The sequence below is a fragment of the Esox lucius genome, chromosome 22 (assembly GCF_011004845.1).
Source record: "Esox lucius isolate fEsoLuc1 chromosome 22, fEsoLuc1.pri, whole genome shotgun sequence".
Taxonomy (NCBI): domain Eukaryota; kingdom Metazoa; phylum Chordata; class Actinopteri; order Esociformes; family Esocidae; genus Esox; species Esox lucius.
The window spans coordinates 2756643-2779000 of NC_047590.1; the positions used below are offsets into that span (position 1 = coordinate 2756643).

At 45.0% G+C, this 22358-nt stretch overlaps 2 protein-coding genes across 3 annotated transcripts; both read left to right on the plus strand.

Moving 5' to 3' along the window:
- Positions 1-837: 837 nt before the first annotated feature.
- On the plus strand, positions 838-7353 carry grk1a (G protein-coupled receptor kinase 1 a). The gene is made up of 7 exons (XM_010886740.4): positions 838-2161; positions 3543-3670; positions 4034-4191; positions 4397-4480; positions 5102-5226; positions 5917-6118; positions 6397-7353. Exons 1-7 carry the CDS (start codon positions 1460-1462, stop codon positions 6687-6689), a joined length of 1692 nt encoding a protein of 563 aa, XP_010885042.2. The 5' UTR covers positions 838-1459; the 3' UTR covers positions 6690-7353.
- Positions 7354-9786: 2433 nt separating this feature from the next.
- Positions 9787-22274, plus strand: LOC105020072 (transmembrane protein 255B). Of its 2 annotated transcripts, XM_010886752.3 has the most exons (9): positions 9787-10767; positions 11205-11347; positions 11983-12045; positions 15361-15450; positions 16566-16646; positions 17755-17840; positions 18980-19139; positions 19643-19789; positions 20163-22274. In XM_010886752.3, exons 1-9 carry the CDS (start codon positions 10695-10697, stop codon positions 20388-20390), a joined length of 1071 nt encoding a protein of 356 aa, XP_010885054.2. In that variant the 5' UTR covers positions 9787-10694; the 3' UTR covers positions 20391-22274. The 2 variants fall into 2 exon arrangements, with proteins under 2 accessions (XP_010885054.2, XP_034145518.1); XM_034289627.1 differs by lacking the exons at positions 9787-10767; positions 11205-11347; positions 11983-12045 and adding an exon at positions 13940-14159.
- The last annotated feature ends 84 nt before the right edge of the window (positions 22275-22358 follow it).

Here is a 22358-nt window from a genome sequence, read left to right on the forward strand (position 1 = left end):
CCTTTTATACACGATGATAAGGACACGCTCCAGGTATGTGGTTGTAGTGGAGGGGCAGAGCCAATCAGCTAGGCTTGTTGAAAACCTGGTGTCCCTGTGGTCGTGGAATGGCTAGGAGGGTATGGATGTCACCTGGCGTCCCCCGTGGTTGTTTGGCTCAAAGCGAAGCTGTGGTGGCAGTTCCATCAGTCGTTGAGACAGGGGAGGACCCTGGAGCAGGCTTTGTTTTCACAGTCATCATTATCGTTGTTTTCATCCTGCTGTTTTCTGATAGAAACTGATAACGGTGACATGGGGGGCATTCACTGACAGGAAGATGTCGTGTTTCATCACTGATCTTCATCTAAAACCAAAGAGCACGCTGTATTTGTGACTCGTTTATTTTAACCAGAAAAGGTTAAATGTGTTGCTTTTTCAGCCTTTTGAATGTGGACGTCTGAATCATTGTCTTGCTTCATGAAGCGTTTCGGTTTCTTCCCATGGATAGATGAACAGACCGACTCAGAACAAACTTCATGGTCCCTTCAAAGGTGTTTGTTGATAGTGGGCCAGTACAGTGGGCCAGTACAGTGGGCCAGTGTACAGTGGGCCAGTGTACAGTGGGCCAGTGTTTAATTTTCACCGGACATAACAGGACCTGGGTCATTCCAAAAAATTATTTCAGCAGTCTTGACGTTTGCTTCCATGCGTGTGTTTATGTTGCATAACCTTGTTTAATATATTACGCTGTGTTATCTATTGATTGAAGTTCACCTTTAAAAAAATTTTTTATTAGGTTTTGGCTGAAGATCAACATTTAGTGTCAAAATATGAAGAAAAAGTCAGTGGAAACATTACAACTGTGTTGTGTTTGATAAAAGCTCTACTTTCACTGAATTCTACCAACGTTGACCACACACCACATATGAAAGCTACCACTGTCTAATGCCCATCTCTCTCTCTCACTCTCTCTCTCTCTCTCACTCTTCACCTCTCTACCTCTCTCTCCATACTTTGTGTCACAGGATAAATGTAGAGGACAGTATTATGGCGTTAGTGGAAGAAGTCTGTACACAAAGGTGTTGTGTCAGGTAGATCTCTGTTATGTGATTTTGTGTGTGTGTATGAGAATGAGTGGCAGAGGCTAAACTTCTCAGGCTCAGTTGTTTCCCATTGAGGGAAACAGTGTGTATGTCTCTGTGTGGCACTCCAGGGGTGGAGACAGACAGATTTCTCCTCTACTGGGTCAGGACAGCCTTCGGACGACTTTAATCCTTTTACTTCCTGACAGCATTTTGGTCAAGTCTGTCTTGGATGTCTCCTCTCTTCTCTGCCTCTCCGGTTTCCAGGACGACAGGAGCTGGCCAGGGATTTTCTCATTATCTCCTGATCCATTTCCCACTGGAGCCCTGAGCCTTTTGTTACCGTCCTCTTTCCCCACTCTGTCTCTTTGTTTTTTCCCCCGAGTCCTCGCGTCGCCATGGATTTGGGAAGCTTGACAACGGTGGTGGCCAACTCGGCCTACATCTCGGCACGCGGGAGCTTCGATGGCACGGCCAACATGTCCGCCAACCGGGACAAGAAGTACCACGCGCGCCTGAAGCTGCCTCACATCACAGTGTGTGAAGGCCTGAGGGAAACGCTGGACCTGGGCTTCCAGAATGCCTGCGTGGAGCAGCCCATTGGAAAACGCCTGTTCCGGGAGTTCTTGGAATCCCACAATGACTACAAAGCACCCTCCCGCCTCTGGAAGGACATCGAGGACTACAACCAGTCGGAGGACAAAGACAGAGCCAGGAAAGCCTCCAAGATGCTGTCTCGTTACATGGAGCCTGGCGGGAAGCTCTTCTGCCCCTTCCTGCCGGAGAACGGCATCACCAAGGTGAAGGAGAGGCAGGCGGAAGCCGCGGACGACCTGTTCAACGAGACCCTGGCCAGCGTCCTGGACTACCTGAAGGAGGTCCCCTATACGTTCTACCTGGAGAGCATGTACCTGAAGAGGTTTCTGCAGTGGAAGTGGCTGGAGATGCAGCCTGTGGGTGAGGACTGGTTTGTGGACTTCCGGGTCTTGGGCAAAGGCGGCTTCGGGGAGGTGCATGCCACCTCTATGAAGGCCACGGGGAAACTCTACGCCTGCAAGAAGCTCAACAAGAAGAGGCTTAAGAAGAGAAAGGGATTTGAGGTGAGGGTCTTTACGAACGGCATACTCCCTCAGTTGACTCTTGAAATGGAGTAAACAGAGGAAAATAGTAAAATAGTGGGTAGTGAGGTTCATGGAGGGAGTATGGGTCCTAATGGGTTGTCAAGAACTGTTTCTTACGTGAGACATGTAAGGAAAATGTAATGTCAAACTCATTGTGGAATTTCAGCCTTCCATAATGGTCAGGGATGCATTCAAGCCTGTTGTCAAATTTAACTAAGTACTTGTACGGTGTGAATCATTTTAGGTACTGTGGGTGCTAAAATATATGCAATCCCTAATGAATGTCGTTCTGGATTACTGCAGACTCTGTACTGGGTCGATGATCACCACTTATAACACAAGTCACAGTATCTGTCCAGGATAAGCTATTCTAATGGAGGACGATTAAAGGACAGACTTACGTTACACACACACACACACACACACACACACACACACACACACACAGGCGTTAGTACATGGCCTTCAACCTTGACCTGAAACCAGAATGTCACACAGCTCTTCAGATTATCACAGGGATCTGGTTACACAACATAAGACCCTCACTCAGGACTGTTGCCCAACACCTCGTGCGATGGTGTGGGATTGCTTACAGTTACGAGGCAGATTTCACTACAAACAATCATGGGATTGTTGTCCTGGGGAACCAGAGTGGTTCGCCCCTCGCCTCCACAATGAAATATAAATAAACACCATTTTGATTTACGTTAACTGTCCATAAACTTCCAGAGAAGGGACCAGAGAGTGTGTGTGGTTGTGTGTAGCACAGATTGTGTGACTGGATTTGCGTCCCTGGCTAACATAAGTGATAAGCACCCTGCCGCATTATAATGATTAATGAGCTCCTTATGAAGCTTCAACACCACCATGTTTATAAATGGAAAAGATCTGCTGTGGCTCTCTTCTGATCAGACTGTGTGAGAGTGTGTGTGAGAGTGTGTGTGTGTGTGTGTGAGAGTGTGTGTGAGAGAGTGTGTGTGTGTGCATGTGTGTGAACATATGATGCTACAAAAAGACAATTCTGACGTTTGCGGAATACCATCTAAGGAAAAGCTTGACCTTAATCATGTTCAGTCATGTTGTACAGTACGCAAAACATGATGTGTGCTGGTTTTCATATTCTGAATGTCTGAAAGATGGGTCTGTTTTACATTATACATTCTATACATTCTATCTGAAGGTTGAGCAATGTTTTGTCCTGCTTATCTCCTTGGTTGACCAACATGGCCTTCGATAACCAATAGAAAAGCTAGGAGTAAAGTCAGTGACAGAAAGTAACGGAGACCCTGACTTCAATCCTAACCTTATTTTTTAGACTTCACACACATAGTAACAAAGCATTTCCCCTCCGGTCCTGTAGGGGGCGATGGTGGAGAAGAGGATTCTGGCGCGTGTCCACAGCAGGTTCATTGTGTCACTGGCCTACGCTTTCCAGAGCAAGACTGAGCTCTGCCTGGTCATGACCATCATGAATGGAGGAGACCTGAGGTGAGATCCAGTAACTTAAACCTAAACAAAATCATGAAGTTAAACTGGATCCTAACGATAACACTACGGGAGACTACAGAAAGCATATTTAAATTTCACCCACATTCACCCAGTAGAAATATATTCATGCAGGAAATGTGAGTTGTGTAGATTATAATGAGTAGACAGTTGTCTGATTTAAGGGAATAGTACTCATTTTGGAACCCTTTTTAAAAGTTTTTTTTAAATACTGCAACTCCACATATCTAGCTACAACACCATGATCAAATAAAGATACAGCATTCATATTTAATGTTGCTTTTTTTGCTGTTGGACTTTCATGTGTTTTTTGTATACTGATCTTCTAAACTGCTCTTTGGTCAGATATCATATCTACAATGTGGACGAAAACAACCCTGGGTTTGACGAGCTGAGGGCTTGTTTCTACGCTGCTCAGATCATCCAGGGTCTAGAGCATCTCCACCAGAAGAGAATAATCTACAGAGACCTGAAACCTGAGAACGTGCTTCTGGATAACAAAGGTGGTTACTCACACACACACACACACACACACACACACACACATACACACACTTACACACAGCTAATACGCAAGGACATACGTTTACACAAACATACACTGGGCTGTTAACAGTATCTCTGACGTTTGTTTGAGGTGGGTTTGACATTGTGGTCCTGGTGTTTGCGTTTTTGACATTGTGGTCTCTCTCTCTCTCTCTCTCTTAGGAAATGTGCGTATCTCTGACCTTGGTCTGGCTGTGGAGATGGCGGATGACCAGAACAAGATCAAAGGTTATGCTGGGACTCCAGGTACAATACCAGTCATTCACCTGACCTCTCCTGTAACTCAGCTTACCTTACTTGTACACTAACTCTCACCTAAATGATGCCGTCACTCTACACTGAGTATCCCCTCCTCTCTCTGCTACACCTGTATTACCCAGGGTCCTCTGCTCTCTTTACTACACCTGTATTACCCAGGGTCCTCTACTCTCTCTGCTACACCTGTATTACCCAGGGTCCTCTACTCTCTTTACTACACCTGTATTACCCAGGGTCCTCTACTCTCTTTACTACACCTGTATTACCCAGGGTCCTCTACTCTCTCTGCTACACCTGTATTACCCAGGGTCCTCTACTCTCTCTACTACACCTGTATTACCCAGGGTCCCCTCTGCTCTTTACCAAATCTGTATTACCCAGGGTCCCCTCCTCTCTTTACCACATCTGTATTACCCAGGGTCCCCTCCTCTCTTTACCACATCTGTATTACCCATGGTCCCCTCCTCTCTTTACCTCATCTGTATTACTGAGGGTCCCCTCCTCTCTTTACCACATCTGTATTACCCAGGGTCCCCTCCTCTCTTTACCACATCTGTATTACCCAGGGTCCCCTCCTAATCCTAATGAAGTCCTGAATCCTCTCCCCAGGGTTCATGGCCCCAGAGCTGCTGAAAGGGGAGGAGTACGACTGGTCGGTGGACTACTTCACCCTGGGGGTCACAGTCTATGAGTTCATAGCTGCCAAGGGACCTTTCAGAACCAGAGGAGAGAAGGTGACCTCTTCCTTCTTCCTGTTCTTATCCACTTCCTTCTTCCTGTTCTTCTTATCCCCCTGCACTCTCTGTTCTGTCTATCCTTTTGTCTTTTTACTATACATTCTTTCCTCTCTCCTTCCCTCTTACACTTTTCCTCTCTCCTGTACTGTCTCCTTGTCACTCCTTCCCTCTACTAAAGGCTCTCCTTCAGTGTCACTCTTGTTCTTCTCAGTCATGGTTCATCTCTGCATTACTGTGGCCATCTAATAAACAAAAGGGTTTCAGTGTATTTCTGAGTTCTGTTTATAGACATGTTCTTCCTGTATGTTTTGCATTGTTTAGTAACGAATGAAAAGGCCTATTGATTGTTCTTAACAGTTGTAAATGTGAATTCATGTGAATGTCAAACCATAAGCTACATTCCAATAGACTGAGAATGTAGAGTGTATGGGTCCTGGAAAGAGAAGTGCACTAATTAAAGGATACTATTTGGGACTTAAAGGCTTGATGAAGCTAACTAACACATGATGGCTACGCATAGAAGTGGGTAGAGGACCGAAGTAACCTGATGAAACCCTAACCTGCATAGAGATTGATAGAGGACACGTAGAGGGTGGTTAAACATAACCTAAATAGACACACACACACACACACACACAAATGTAGATAAATGCACACTATATCCAGCTCTATGAACCTAACCAACAGGTGGAGAACAAGGAAGTGAAGAAGCGGATTCTGAATGACCCTGTGGCCTACCCAGAGAAGTTCAGCGAAAATGCCAAGTGCATCTGCGAGGCCCTGCTGTGCAAGAATGTGGACCAGAGGCTTGGCTTTAGGAATGGCTCCTGCAATGAGCTGCGATCACACCCGTTCTTCAGTGAAATCAACTGGAGAAAGCTGGACGAAGGTGTGAACCGTGTCAGGGCTCACTGGCCCTATAGAATGTGACATATTTCTGCCTCTGTCTTCAGCGATGTAGTTGTCTAAATGTTGATAGGACGGTCGGGAGGAAGGGTTGCTAGTTTTTATGAGTCACAGCGCATACATTGCACATTCAAACCCATAATGACAGCAGCCTAACTTCATTTCAATGTGAAACGCAGCATGACCGACCTGTGGCCGTCTTCGCGGTCACGTCCTGACCAGTATCCACATTCTCTTTACCTTTGCGTCGTTGTTGTCCAGGCATCCTGCCTCCTCCATTTGTTCCCGACTCCAAGACGGTCTACGCCAAGGACCTGGATAACGTCGGGGCGTTCTCGACGGTGAAGGGGGTCACCCTGGAGGACCCTGACCAGGAGTTCTTCGACGAATTCGCCTCGGGTAACATCCCGATTCCGTGGCAGGAGGAGATGATCGAGACGGGGGTCTACGGCGAGCTGAACACCTGGGGGGACGGAGGGGCGCTGCCTGACGACCTGCGCAGGGAGAGCATCCTGGAGCAGCCCCCCAAGTCCTCCACCTGTTGCCTGTCATAGGTCAGGGTTCGTAGTGTCATAGTTCAGGGGTCGTAGTAGGGACATGGAACTCTTTGTGAATGTGATGACTCGATGGAAGAGGAGCTAATCGACAGACGTGATGTGATGAAATGCGATGTGATGAAAATGGAATGTTTATTACATTCATTACATGTCATGGATTAACGACTATTCAGCCACGGCTTCATATCTTTCTCAGCAGCTTGGACGCTGGGAGGAAACGTGATAAAAATATAATTGTGGACTGCAAATTGTCCCCAAGAGGTCCGAACAGATATTAGAACTAAAACATTGTTTCAAAAGATTCTTTAATGTTTAAATGATCAAACATTATTGATCTCTTATATGTGGGAAGACTGTGGAGCAGAGACAATTTCCTGGTGTTTTTACAGTATTGCATTCAGCAGAAACAAATGTGTCACTCCTACGGAACTGTCAGTTTACTGCAGTGGTCACCATTGTTATCCACATTAACTCAATAATAAATGTTAGCTTTAGCTAACTGTTTCTCCCTAAATAAAGGTGCATTTCAAAAAAATTGAAGATTGTGGAAACATTTTCCGTAATTCAAATCAGAAAGTGACACCTTCATATATTCTAGATTCATTAGACCTTTTTTGTTTCAATCTTGATGATTATGTCTTGCAGCTTAAGGAAATAAAAAATCCAGTATCTCAAAATATTAGAATAAAAAATGTACAATAGAGAAGTATCAACCTGAGAAGAGCTCTAATCAGCTGATTAACTTCCTGGGCCTTCAGTACACACAACCACAATCAAGGGGAAGACTGCTGACGTCAGAAAAACCTTACCTGGGTGAAGGAGAAAAAGAACTGGACTGTTGCTCAGTGGTCCAAAGTCCTATCTTCAGATGAAAGTACATTTTGCATTTCATTTGGAAATCAAGTTCCCAGAGTCTGGAGGATGAATGGAGAGGCACAGAAAGAAGTTTCAGGTCGACATTTCAGTATTATACATTTTTTATTTTGAATATTTTGAGATACTGGATTTTTGATTTGGTAAGCTGTAATCATCATGACTGAAATAAAAAAGGCTTGAAATGTTTCACTTGTGTAATGAATCTAGAATATATGAAGGTGTCACTTTGTGATTTGAAATAAGGAAGAAAATGACCTTTTCCACAATATAATTTTTTTTTTTAGATGCACCTGTATATATTTTGTTTGTTTTAATGGAACATGATGAAATTCACAATACATTTTTACTTTAGCAAAGAAAGGATAGTGTTTTGACACCCTGTCTCTAGACTGAGAATGAAAAATACACTGGTCTTTTATTTGCTCTAACTTAACTATTGTTTCGCACAATGCAACATTCTGTTTTCCGCAACTGTCTCTTGCTGTTTCTGGCTCTGTTAACATGTCTGTCTTTTACTCTGGCTACACCTGAGTTTTGCATTGTGTGTATCAATGCTGTGTGTGTGTCTGTGTGTGTTTGTTTTTGTGACTTGTCAGGACATTTTGTCCCCACAACTATACTAAAACCTGAACAAGGTGACTTGTGGGGACATTTTTCATGTCCCCACATTTCAAAAGTCATTTTCTGGCTCAGGGTTAAGTTTTAGGGTCAAACTTACAATTAACTTTAGACTTAGAATTGGGGTTTCTTTAAGGTCCAGGTGTTGTTGGTTAAGTTTAGGGTTAAGGTTAGCCATTATATCTAGGTAAAGTTTAGCCATAAATGTTACTTTATTGAGGTTAAGGTTAGGGTTAGGTAAGGTTAGGGTTAGGTTAAGGTTAGGGTTAGGGTTAAGGTTAAGGTTAGGGCAAGGGAGCATGGAATTTAGTTTTTCTGGTCCCCACATTTCACAAAAACAAACATTTGTGTGTGTGTGTGTGTGTGTGTGTGTCTGTATGCGTATTTGAATGAAATCGCTCCAATTAACAGAATTTATTTCAGGGGAGAAGAACAGAAACCTCGTACTAAACTGGTTTTATTTGATTGTTATGTGCTATGACTGTTGTTCCTGCTACATTATTTAGATCTGTTTTGTGGAGGATTTACATTATTTGTAGGTCTGGGTTTTACTATATGTACATTGTTACGCTCCCTAATGTCTAGTTTATGATAGATTCATTGGGGATAAATTCGCTGAATTGTAGCAAACACAATAAATAGAAAGGCGTTTCTAGTTGAACCAATGACTTGTTTCATTATCCATTGAAAAACTAGCTATTACTTTGGTGTTATCATAACGTGGCCCATTAATCACCAAGCTTATTCAACTTAATTAATTTAAAATGTTGCTTTAGTATCGGCTATTATCTTAATGAATGATTTCAGCAAAATGCCTGCAACAAGGGGTCTCTAGTGTCTTGATTTATAAATGCTGATATTAGCTACATTATCAATGCTGGAAAGAATCCCTTATTGTAATTAATCAAAAACTCTCAATTATATATAGGTATGAGGGGGGAAAAATCGTAAATGTGTTGTCTTGTTTAATCCTCTAGGCTGGGATTGATGGCGAGAGGTGAATTAGTTGTCTGAGGGACTTCCGATCTGTTTATACACTGTTCACGTTGCTTTGACGCGTTGCTTTAACGAGTACTATCGGATTTTCCGTATGAAACTCTTGCTAAAATGTTTTTTTATGTAAACATTTCCTGTGCACGTGTTTGAATAAAACAATACCATGTCTACACCTTGTAGTTAAAAGGAAATTCTGAATGAATATTTAGATCGTGGTGTTTATTATTTCAAATAAATATTTTGCCAGAAAACCCTTAAAAAATTTAGACCTGTTGTCATTACTAATATTTTTGTATTACCTGTACGCAAAAAATCGCTAGGGGTATGGTGTACTGTCAGTATGACACGGCTAAGAGCTGTTCTTAGGTGGGACGCATTGCAGAGTGCCTGGATTCTGCGCTTAGCTGTGAAAGCCATGAGTTGCCTTGTTGCTCTTGTAAATCGTATTTTACCCATACGGTCTTTTATACCACGGCTACCAGCCTATCATCACTGAGCATTCAAAGCACCGGGTTTATAGTAACATATGAAATGGATAGGTTGGGTGGGTGTGTGATGGATGTACGGATTGATGGGAGGGTGGGTGGGTGAATGTGCTATTGATGGTTGGATTGGTCGACCGCTAAGTATGCTACACAACTAGTTCATCTCTACACTGTAGAGGTCCCTGGCTGTCCACAGTCACTTGAATATACAAAACCTATTGGTCGCCGTTGGTTTTACTTGCTGGTCTGGTTTAATACCTTCAGTTTGGGATGTGACACAGTCAGTGTCATTATCTTTTTGCCAGGCAGTTCTGCAGTAACCGGGAGGAGAGGGGTCTGGTGTAAAGGATAGTACTAGAATTTTTTAGAACCAATAGCTCCGTGGCATTGGACAACCCAGTCTGGATTTTTGTCATAAATGGATGCTGATAGGCCTACCGTCATCTTTATGATTAATAAACACCACGGCAGGCACTAGTGTCACTGCCAAGTAAATAATTAACTGAACTGTGCCATAACGATTCCGCACTGATTAAATCCATACATTATTTATGGAACGCTACCTCTAAGCCAGGTCATCAACCGCTCTGACTTCTGAGAAAGAGGCGGTACAGTCCCGGTGTCTGCTGCGCATCTTTGGTAACGGACATTCAATCGAAGGGGGTATCGGATTCAGTGGAATGTTGTCAAGAGATTACTGAGAAAACTTGCCGGTCTTTTTTTGTTTAACGTGAATCAACAGATCTTATTCGATCATTGGAGTTATTGATTTTCATTCCTCCCGTCGCGCGACAGGTGAGGTGACTGATTCCTTGGCGCGATTGGAGACGGTCCCTTGAGCGCTTGGGAACGCAGTTAAGGACAGTCCGGGAGGAATGTTTATTGCAGAAGACTAGAGAAGAGAAAAACTGAATTCCTATTCTGTGTGTGGATTTTTGCTGTTCAGCCTTAATAGAATATCCCCAAACCAACTTTGGGCAGGCTGGCTGTTTCTTATCCTAATACCCTGTCAGAAATCAGTGGGAGAATGCAGCAAACAACAGATCAGCAACAACCACCGCCACAAAGAACACAAACACCAGATGAACTGGGTCCTGCAGGTAAAATGGTGATTCCCTAATCAAATAATTCAATAATGAAATGTTTTTAAGGCACTTTACTTAATATAAAATGAAGTGGCCCAGTGCTACTGATGCACGACTGTTGATACATTTGGAGATGAGGTATTTCACTTGCTGTACCTTATCTGCAGAAAGTTTTACGTACCAACGGGTAGAACTGTGCACGCTGGGGAAAGGCTACAGTAGTCCGGTGATCATACAAACGGCAGTTAGCGCTACTGTCTGTCTGTTTGCTGTGTTGCTATTTTCTCCCGAGTGCCGGTTGGTTGTTTGGGTATATTTGTTAGACACGGTTAGGTCAAGAGCTAGATTTTGGGACCGTATGAATCACTTTAACACAATGTGTGTGGGTGTGTATATACACAAGTGTGTGACACTGTTATAATGGTATGTCAACGCATTGTCTCTGTATTCAGTCCAGTATGCCAAGCGGAGAAGGACAGCATTATGGGTGACCATCTCACTCCTGGGTCTATCCGTGGTGGCGCTGGTGGTGGGTCTGGTCTCTGCCATGCGAACCAGAAATGTGGCCGTCGCTGGATACTACCCTGGGATCGTCGTGAGTCACAGGCTTGTGTCCCAAAGGGCTCCCTTTGGCCTTTGTGGTGGACTATATCTGACCAGGGCCCTGGTGACATTCAAAGCACTATATGGAGCATTGGGGGCCATTTTGGACTCACACTCATATACAGTACCACCGAGAGAAACTACTCCTAGTGTAAAGTATAGTGTAAAGTCAACACTCCTAGGGTAAAGTGAGCTCTCTCCTGGTGCAAAGTCAACACACTTTCCTAGTATTTAGTGAGCAGTCTCCTAGTGTAAGGTCAACACTTCTAATGTAAAGTTAACACTCTTCTGGTGTAAAGTCAACACTCTTCTGGTGTAAAGTGAGCAATTCTAGTGCCGTGGTTTCCAATTACAGTCCTCCAATACCCCCAAAAGCACACATTTTTGTTGTAGTTCTGGACAAGCACTCCCACTTCAAATCCATGACAGGCTGTTCATTAGATGAATCAGCGGTGCTTGGCTGGGGTTACAATAAAAATGTGTTATGTTAAGGGTACCCTAGTGTAAAGTGAACACTTTCCTGGTGTAACTTGAACACTCCTAGCGTTAAGTAAACACTCTTGCCATGAGAGTGACATGACCTTTCACCTGTTTCAGACCTCTCCCCCTCTCTCTTTTTCTCACCAGCTGAGTTTTGGAGCATTCTTGGGGATCGTTGGAATTAACCTGCTAGAGAACCGCAGACCCATGGTGAGTTGCTAACGCTAATCAAAGCCCAGATGTTAACCCAAATCCTAGCCCCAACATTAACCTAAACCTTAACTCTAGCCTTGATGTTAATCCTAAACCTAACCAATTTTATCGTTACTGGCTAAACCCTAACCCAGACTTGGCCTAGCTTGACTTCCTCTTTCTATCCCTTTGGTGTAATGAAGGTACAGAACTGTTACAGCAGTGTGTCTGTGCCAACCTGCCATCAGGCCTATTCTTGGAACCAAAAACCTGAACAATTTGCAGGTTATGTTACCAATGTTATGAGTTTAGAAAATAATTTATAGCAGATGGCCATTTCTCAGCGAACAGCAAATTAGATCACTGCACTGTTGTAATGGTCCCGGTCAATGCATGTGATTGGAACTGCGGTCAGACAAGTGAACGTGATTGGCTTAGAGCTCGGGCGAGGACACAGGAAATTGTGTTAGCATTGGACGGAGCATCAGGATGACAGGAGCCTCTCTGTAAGGGGGACAGTGTTCCATGGAGACAGTGGCTCTCGACACGCTGGGTATCAGTGACGGTACCTGAGCCACCCAGGTTAGTCATTTATTCATCAGGTGTGTCTGGTGTCGTGTATCAGGCCAGCTCGTCACGTCTTCCTCTGGCACACGCTGACCAGATCCATCGCAAGGTGCCTGGCTACATTTTCACTAGTGACTGTCCACAGGTAGTTGGGTCGACACGCACGCTATGCGTCTCTCCCTGTGACCAGTGTGTCCTGCCGAAGGCCTGTCTCTAGTTCACGAGCACAGCTCCGTGTCCCCGGCTTTACAATGACCACCGGGCCAGAGAATTCTACACTTAATGAACTGGGGTGTCAGTAACCTATTTCTCAGACTCCTTTCTATCTCTCTCTCTTTCTCTGTCTCCTATTATTTCTATGTCCCCCTCTCTGTTTCCTGTCTCCTGCTCTTTCTTTGTCTCCATTTCTCTCTTTGTCTCCCTCTGCCATTCTCCATCTCTCTTTCTCTGTCTCCCTCCCTTTCTCTCTCTTTCTCTGTCTCCCTCGCTTTCTCTCTCTTTTTCACCGTCTCTATCCCTCACCTCTGTTGTAGAAACAGCAGTAAATGGGTAGCAGGATGAAATGATCAGGTGGAGGTTTCACCCTGTAGCTTCAACATCGCCATATCACTTCTTGGCTCTCAGTCCTGACCTCAGACCCCAGTAGAGACAGGTCTGTATCACCCTGTAGCTTCAACACCACCGTGCCACTCCCTGGCACTCAACGACCTCTGACCCCAGTAGAGCCAGGTCTGTTGGGAGGGTGGTGATTGAAGGACCTGTTCTCTATCACCTGACCAGGATAAGGTTCTGGGTGTTTATTGGTTACGGTGGAAACAGGCTGCGTTACCTCAGGAGTCCTGTATCCTCTTGTAATGGGGGAGGGTCGGAGTTGTGCTGTATTTCAGAGACAGTCCTTCAGCTAGCAGTAAGTGAGGGTGTGTAGGTGAGTGTGTGTAGGTGAGTGTGTGTTGTTTCACCAGTGACCTTGCAGCACACTAAAGGGCCCGTATTTTACCCGGTGGGCCCAAGTGCTCCCAGTGGCTGATAATCACCGGCTCATTGGACCGGCTCACCAATCACCGGACCATTCATTCTGCTGTCCACACGATGGCAGTCAACCTTGACACAGCCATTAGGTTCCGTTGCAGGACATTGAAAGTAACCTCTCTCCTCATCTTGCCGGTTCTCCATGCCGTTCTGTGCACTATATTTCTCCTTTCTTTAGTTCTTCCTTCTGGTCCCATTTCTGTCTTTTTTTTTACGAGCTGGCAGCTGGTGCTGAAGTGAACTAATCCTGTTGTCAGTGACCATTGTCTGCTGCTTTTACAGTTTGCAATCACGTACGCGCGCGCACGCACACACACACACACACACACACACACACTCTGTGTAGCTTTGTGCCAGGCCAGTTTTCTCCATTTGCAGCCCATGAAAACAGCAGTCAAGGAAACTGATAATGAACTAGACTGGAACCAGGAGGTGAAGGGACAGAGGAATGAGGAGGGAAGGAGGCAGAGAGGCCTTTGGCGGTACAGGACAGGCATATGGTCGTCAGCCTAACAGCTGTGTGTTACAAGCGATTGGTAAGCCAGTAAAAACACTCAGCGATATCAACTTTACGAACACCCATCTGTGATTGGCCAGCTGGGTCTGCAGAGGGTGAAGATTGGGGTGCTGTGTGTGCGTGTGTGCACGTGTGTGTGTGTGTGTGTGTGTGTGAGTGTTTGTGTCTGTGTGTGGTCGGTCATGACTTGTCTTTTTCTTTTTTAATTACCAACGGCAGTCCTTTATTCACCAATCAAGTCAGACTTACAGGCCTGGATTAACAACACATTCTGCAGAACGGAATGGATTTATGTATGTATGTATAGATGGATGTTGGATGGATGATTGGATGAATGATTGGATGGATGGATGGATGGATGAAGGGATCTTGGATGGATGATTGGATGGATAGATGGAGGGAGGAATATTGGATGGATGATTGGATGATTGGATGGAGGGAGGGATATTGGATGGATGATTGGATGGATGGATGAAGCGATCTTGGATGGATGATTGGATGATTGGATGGAGGGATGTTGGATGGATGATTGGATGGATGAAGGGATCTTGGATGGATGGATGGAGGGATGTTGGATGGATGATTGGATGGATGAAGGGATCTTGGATGGATGGATGTAGGGATGTTGGATGGATGATTGGATGGATGAAGGTATCTTGGATGGATGGATTTAAAGATGGAGGGGTTCTGGATGGATTAATGAATGTATAGAGGGAAAAGGGCTTATGATGTATCTTAAAATATTTTTTTGAAAAGGTGTGTGTTTAAATGTACGTGCATGACTCTGTGTGTGACTTTGTGTAAGTGTGTGTGCTGTAGAATCAGACTGGGGAGAATGAGATTGACCTCCGCTGTGTAGCGGGCTTGTCCCGCTGGTCCCCTCCTCCTGAATGGAGGACAGTAAATTACCCATAAAGCCCCTCTGCCTGACGATGCAGGAAGCTGAGAGCTGTACATTTCCTTTATTACCCTCATCCAGACAAAGACATCATCTCAGACAAGGGCGCTTGCCCAACACTGGAACATTGTGTCTGGGTGTGTGTGTGTCTATGTGTGTGTGTTTGTGTGTGTGTGTGTCTGGGTGTGTGTGTTTTGTCATCATAACCATCATTGTTTTATAGCTCATACCAAACTTGACCTTCATCTAACCCTGTACCTGGTTCTTTATCTTCTCCTTCTTCTCTTCCTCTAACACCTCCTCCTGTTCCTTCCTCTTCCAGCTCATTGCAGCCATCATCTTCATCAGTTTGGGAGTCATCGCCTCCTTCTTCTGTGCCATCGTGGACGGCATCATCGCCTCTGAGTTTATTGTCAGTACCAATAAACACACACACACACACACCGACACACACGCACACACATACAACGACGCACACACACAAACACACACACACACATACAACGACACACACACACACATTTTAGGCATCACTAAATTAAACCTAAGCCCTAATTTGCAAATGATGGTCCCCTCAAGTACATTAAAATCTGTACAGACACACACTCATCTCCTGGTGTTAATGCAGTAGCTTCCTTATACATACTCCGCTAATACTTCCTCAGGGCTTCAGTCAGACTAACGGTCACATCAGACCAATCCATCTCAGCACTTGTCCTGCTCGGCATTATGGGTGGCTGGGGCTGATAGCTTGTGACTACAGTCCTGCAGAGGTTGCTAGGTTGCGTCCCAAATAGCTCCCTATTCCCATTTAGGGCACTACTCCAGGCCCGAGCCCAGGACAGAGTATAGTACTGTGTCAGGAGCAGGTTGCAACTTTACTGGCTTCTATTATAATTATACACAATACCCTACACCCTCATATCTACACCCTCATATCTACACCCTCGTCTCTACACCCTCACATCTACACCCTCATATCTACACCCTCTCCTCTACACCCTCATATCTACACCCTCACATCTACACCCTCATATCTACACCCTCCTCTACACCCTCTCCTCTACACCCTCATATCTACACCCTCATATCTACACCCTCGTTTCTACACCCTCGTATCTACACCCTCATATCTACACCCTCGTTTCTACACCCTCGTTTCTACACCCTCATATCTACACCCTCATATCTACACCCTCATATCTACACCCTCGTATCTACACCCTCGTATCTACACCCCCGTCACTACACCCTCGTCTCTACACCCTCGTCTCTACACCCTCTCCTCTACACCCTCGTTTCTACACCCTCTACACCCTCTCATATCTACACCCTCCTCTACACCCTCATATCTACACCCTCGTCTCTACACCCTCGTCTCTACACCCTCATATCTACACCCTCGTATCTACACCCTCATATCTACACCCTCGTATCTACACCCTCATATCTACACCCTTAGTGCTCTTCTTAAGATGCCGGCTTCGGGGGTGTTTGTTCCATCTGAACGTCTGGTTTCCCCCCCAGGACAGAAGGCCCCTGCTGGAAGACAGGTGTGAGCACTACGTTAGCAGGTCGGGTTACACATACGACAACTACTACACTGAGGTGAGTCACAACCAACACAACACACACACTCACAATACACACACACTCACAATACACACACACTCACAATACACACACACTCACAATACACGCACACTCACAATACAAACACACTCACAATACACGCACACTCACAATACACACACACTCACAATACACACACACTCACAATACACGCACACTCACAATACAAACACACTCACAATACACGCACACTCACAATACACACACACTCACAATACACACACCCACACAATACACACACACCCTCACAATACACGCACACTCACAATACACACACACACTCACAATACACACACACTCACAATACACGCACACTCACAATACACGCACACTCACAATACACACACACTCACAATACACACACACACTCACAATACACACACCCACACAATACACACACACACTCACAATACACACACACACTCACAATACACACACACACTCACAATACACACACACTCACACAGGAAATTCTGAGAAAATTGTTGATTTGCTTTTGGCTTTCAGAATTCATGGATTTATTTAAAGCCTGGGTGGGTGAAGTCTTTAGAGGGTAAAAGCTATGCAAGTTCTTTAGATATTTAGTTAAAAATAGATGAAGTCATTATGGAGAGTTAGTTAAAGATTGGTGAATAGATAGCGCAGGGACATTAGACACTTTAAATTAAACACATTAAACACTTTTTTACTGTTCTCGTCTGCAATGCTTGTTTCAGGTTGGTTGAATGTGGTCTTTTCTCTTGCTCTCAGATGCCACCTAGTGACACTGTCAATGTTTTCATTTTAGCCCATAGCATTTTTGTCTCTGTTTTGTCTGTCTGTTTGCCTGTCTCTACTGTGTCTGTTGTCTGTTGGTCTGAGTCTACTGTGTCTGTTGTCTGTTTGCCTGTCTCTACTGTGTCTGTTGTCTGTTGGTCTGAGTCTACTGTGTCTGTTGTCTGTTTGCCTGTCTCTACAGGGTCTATCTATCTGTCTGTTGGGCTGTGTCTGTATGTCTTTTGGCCTGTCTCTACTGTGTCTGTATGTCTGTTGGCCTGTGTCTGTATGTCTGTTGGCCTGTGTCTAAATGCATCTGTCTGTTTAGGTAACTTGCAGTGTGGGCAACAGTAAATGTAAACTGAGGTTGAAGAGCAACACCTGCTACTGCTGTGACCTGTACAACTGTGACAGGTGAGAGGAAAAACCTACCTGTGTGTGTGTGTATGTGCGCGCGCTACACACACATGAATACATGTAGGGACACTACAAACACCTGACAAATTGGTCACCACAAGCAAACATTTCATTTCCAGCTTTCAGGGGTTCGGCTTAGGGAAAAACTTACAATTGGGCCTAGTTTTAGAATATCGTTTGCATTTAGCTTTAGACATTACCGATTAGGGGTTAGGATTAGGTATTAAGGCTAGGTTAAGTTTAGGAATAAAAGTTGGGTTGTTGAGAATAGGCTTAGGGTTAGGTTTGGGGTTATGGTTAGGGACAGGAAACATGGATGTCTGGTTCTGGATACTGAAGGACCACGTCCCGAAATGGATAGAAAGATGAACGTGAGTGGGTCTGTCTCAATAAACTTGATGTTGGTGAGGACATTCTTACCTTCACTGTCAATGCCAGGTTCTGGGCTATTGCAATTAAATGCCCGGCCAACCATGGTCAATTGTAGTATTCTGGTAACCCGCCCTGCCAACCATGGTCAGTTGTAATATTCTGGTAACCTGCCCTGCCAACCATTCTGCCATGTTGTAAATGGCTGCCATTCATCCAGGGACTCATAAATAAGATGTGCCCGCCATACCAACCAGGAGCATACTGAGGAAATGCCAACGGTCTCATTCACAATCATTCTGCTGTCAGATGCGTGTGGTTTGATGATGACGATAATGTGTTTACCGGCATTATCACACCCAGTACTATGAGGTCTGTCCTCTCATTCTAGTCCAGACTATCACACCCAGTACAATGAGGTCTGTCCTCTCATTCTAGTCCAGACTATCACACCCAGTACAATGAGGTCTGTCCTCTCATTCTAGTCCAGACTATCACACCCAGTACAATGAGGTCTGTCCTCTCATTCTAGTCCAGACTATCACACCCAGTACAATGAGGTCTGTCCTCTCATTCTAGTCCAGACTTTCACACCCAGTACAATGAGGTCTGTCCTCTCATTCTAGTCCAGACTTTCACACCCAGTACTATGAGGTCTGTCCTCTCATTCTAGTCCAGACTTTCACACCCAGTACAATGAGGTCTGTCCTCTCATTCTAGTCCAGACTTTCACACCCAGTACAATGAGGTCTGTCCTCTCATTCTAGTCCAGACTATCACACCCAGTACTATGAGTTCACGGGGGTGAATGCTTGCTGGGACGTGATTCATCTCTATCGGCTGCTGTGGTCCAGTGTGGTGCTCAACGTTCTGAGTCTGTTCCTGGGCATCATCGCTGCTGCCATCCTGGGGGCCTACAAGGACCTGGTGAGACACACACACCATACACACCATTCACACACACACACACACACACACACACACACACACCAGCATACACACATACCCACCACCACACTCACACACCATACACACCATTCACACACACACACACACACACACACCAGCATACACACATACCCACCACCACACTCACACACCATACACACCATACACACACACACACCAGCATACACACACCACCACACACACGCAGACACACACACACACTCCATACACACCATACACGTACACACACAACACCATACACACACACACACACACACCACCACACACACACACACCACCACACATACAACATACACACACACACCACTACACACACACAGAAGAGAAACACACATGCACAAACGCACAGATCCCATGCATGCTCTCCTTGATGTGCGTCTGTTTGTCCTTGGTAACGATGTTCACAGACCATGTTCTCCCCCATCCCCCTGTTTCTCTTCTCTCCTCCCTCCCCCTCTCAGAACCCGCCCAGCAAGATAATCTCCAGCCCCGCCCCACCCCCCCACATCCTCTACAACCCTAACCAGCATGTGATGACCTATGCCAGCTTCTGCCCCAACGGACAGGCCCTGCCTGCCTACCCAAACTACCCTGCACTGCCCATGCAGGTAAGAACTACCCCAACTACCCCCCATGCAGGTAACAACTACCCCAACTACCCCCATACAGGTAAGAACTACCCCAACTACCCCCCATGCAGGTGACAACTAACACAACTACCCCCATGCAGGTAACAACAACCAGAATTAACCCAACTACCCCCCATGCAGGTAACAACCCGCATCAAGACTTGCTGTAACACCACTGCAGTAAAAGATTAACTTTATACGTACCCCAAACTAGTCACCCATGCTGGTAAAAAATAAACTCCCCCAAATGCCTACTCACAAATGTATCACAAATATATACAGAGTGTTTCCAAACTGCCATTTATTTACAGATATGTTCATATAATATCAGGTGTCTCTCTCTCTGTTTCAGCACCATAGCAGTTACCAAGGCCACTCCAACTCCCAGCCCGTCGTGGAGATGACCCTGACACCCTCCTCCCCATCAGAGGAAAGCCAGCCCCCCTCCCAGCCGTCCTCCCAGACTGGCTCCCAGGAGCCCGGTCAGAGCTACACAATGACTCCCAACGCCCCTGCCCTCTACCCTGGCCTCGTGTACGGACCCTCTGGCTTCGAGAAGCCCCCTCCTTACGCCTGTTGAAGACCTTCTTTAACAATCCTCCAACCCCTAACATTCAACCTTTAACCCCTAACCTTTAAGCCAGAGGAAGAGAGACCCAGGGGTTGAGAAACAACTCCTAGCATGTCACCAACAATGTTCTGAAGGAGTTAGGGTGTGATGGCTTCCCTTCCAGTCAATCAGATATAGCTCCCATATAAGAAATGCTGAGTATCTTTCCAATCTATAGCTCTTCCCACCTGGCTATACTTCTTTTACTTCAGAACTGCATACAAAAAATAGTTAGGTACTACGGGCCGGGAAACAAGTGACTAGCAGACTAAGGGTTTAAAGGGGCTGAAGCTTGATTCTGAACTAGTACAGAGAATATAAGACACATGGCCTGAAAGACCGGACTAGAGATGACCTTTGAACTGTAAGAATGTAGTAGTGTAGTAATTCAATAATACAGGGACTTGTTTGAACCAATCACGTTTTAAATGCCCTCAAATGCAGAGATGTTTACCCTTGGTATTTTGGTGTGTTAGTTATCAATCTCTTATGAAATATTATGAAACAGTTGTTATATTTATTCCATTCCTTATGATGTCATACATATTTGCCTTTCACACAAATCCTCTGTACCACTTGGCTGATTGGAGCCATTTATTTATTCACCAGGTGCTTTTATTAAACTGGCGCCTTCTACATGCAGTAAATGAGTTGCATATAAAACATATTAAATGATATCCTTAACCACCAGACTAGGTAATGACTCCAAATACTGTCACCAGTCTGTCTTGGTTTAATGTCTCCCTACTGTAATTTCTTCATACTTTATAGAATCATGTATTGCAAATGTTGACATGTGACACTTTTCTTGCTCTGTCTTCCACCACTTTGGATTTGAAATGACACCATGACCATGTGGTTTCAGACCAGACGGTCAGGTCGATTTTAAGGTATTTCTATCCATATCCGATGAACCATTCACAAAGGGACGGCACAATTTCTGTGTATTCCCCGATACCAGGGAACCAACGCGTATTTAAGCAATAAGCCACGGGGGGGGGGGGGTCACTTAGAGCTGTTCTTAGGCACGACGCATCAGAGTGCCTGGACACAGCGCAAACCCCCAAGATGCCTTATTGTTTTAATAAATTGGGTACCAAGGCAACTAGAGCAGACAAAACGCTGGGATGTCCTATCCAGTGTCGACACTGGGCGGGTCCTCAATTTGAATCAGGTCAGGTGACTGACCTGGCCAATCAGAAACTTTGGCCCTCAAGAAACTCTTAGCCGTGTCAGTGTGTTTGTGTCGCATGAAGGCCGGCCCGAGGAGTTTCAGGCATGTAGTTGTATCTGAATAGACAAGATGTTTCGGTACCTTTCAGATGTAAGCGGTCACATCATCAGTGAAATTCCTGTGGGCGCCGTCAACATTTTCAGGGGCAGTGCCTTTTCTTCCTCCACACCCATCCTTCCCATCGCCCTGACACAGGTTCATCATCTCATCTGTCCAAAAAACTTTATTCCAGAACTCTACAGGCTATTTTCTTTTGGGGGTGGGTAATATGTCCATTCTGTTACCGGGGTTACTAGTTTGTCTGGTATAATTTCTAAATGGTTCAACTGAGATGGATAAAATACCCTCAATTTAAAGTAGATAGACAGCACATCCCCAGTGTCATGGTATAATGACAAATACATAGTGATAGAATACAAAGACAGAAAAATGCTAATCATCAGTCTAAATACTTTTAAGAGTTAACTGTATATACACACTCATGTATATACAGACAAAAACACAACTCCCACAGCAGACTGATTAACAAGGATGTAAGAGAACCAACCGTACTGTCTCACGGTGACCTCCTGATATTAAATGTTGTACAAGATAAAAACACTGAACGACATCATGGTGCTCTTTTCCTCTGGCTCTGTCAAATCTGACGAAGGTACAGGTTAAAGATGTGTTCATTAACTTTTAGGATTTTTGTCATTTAGAAC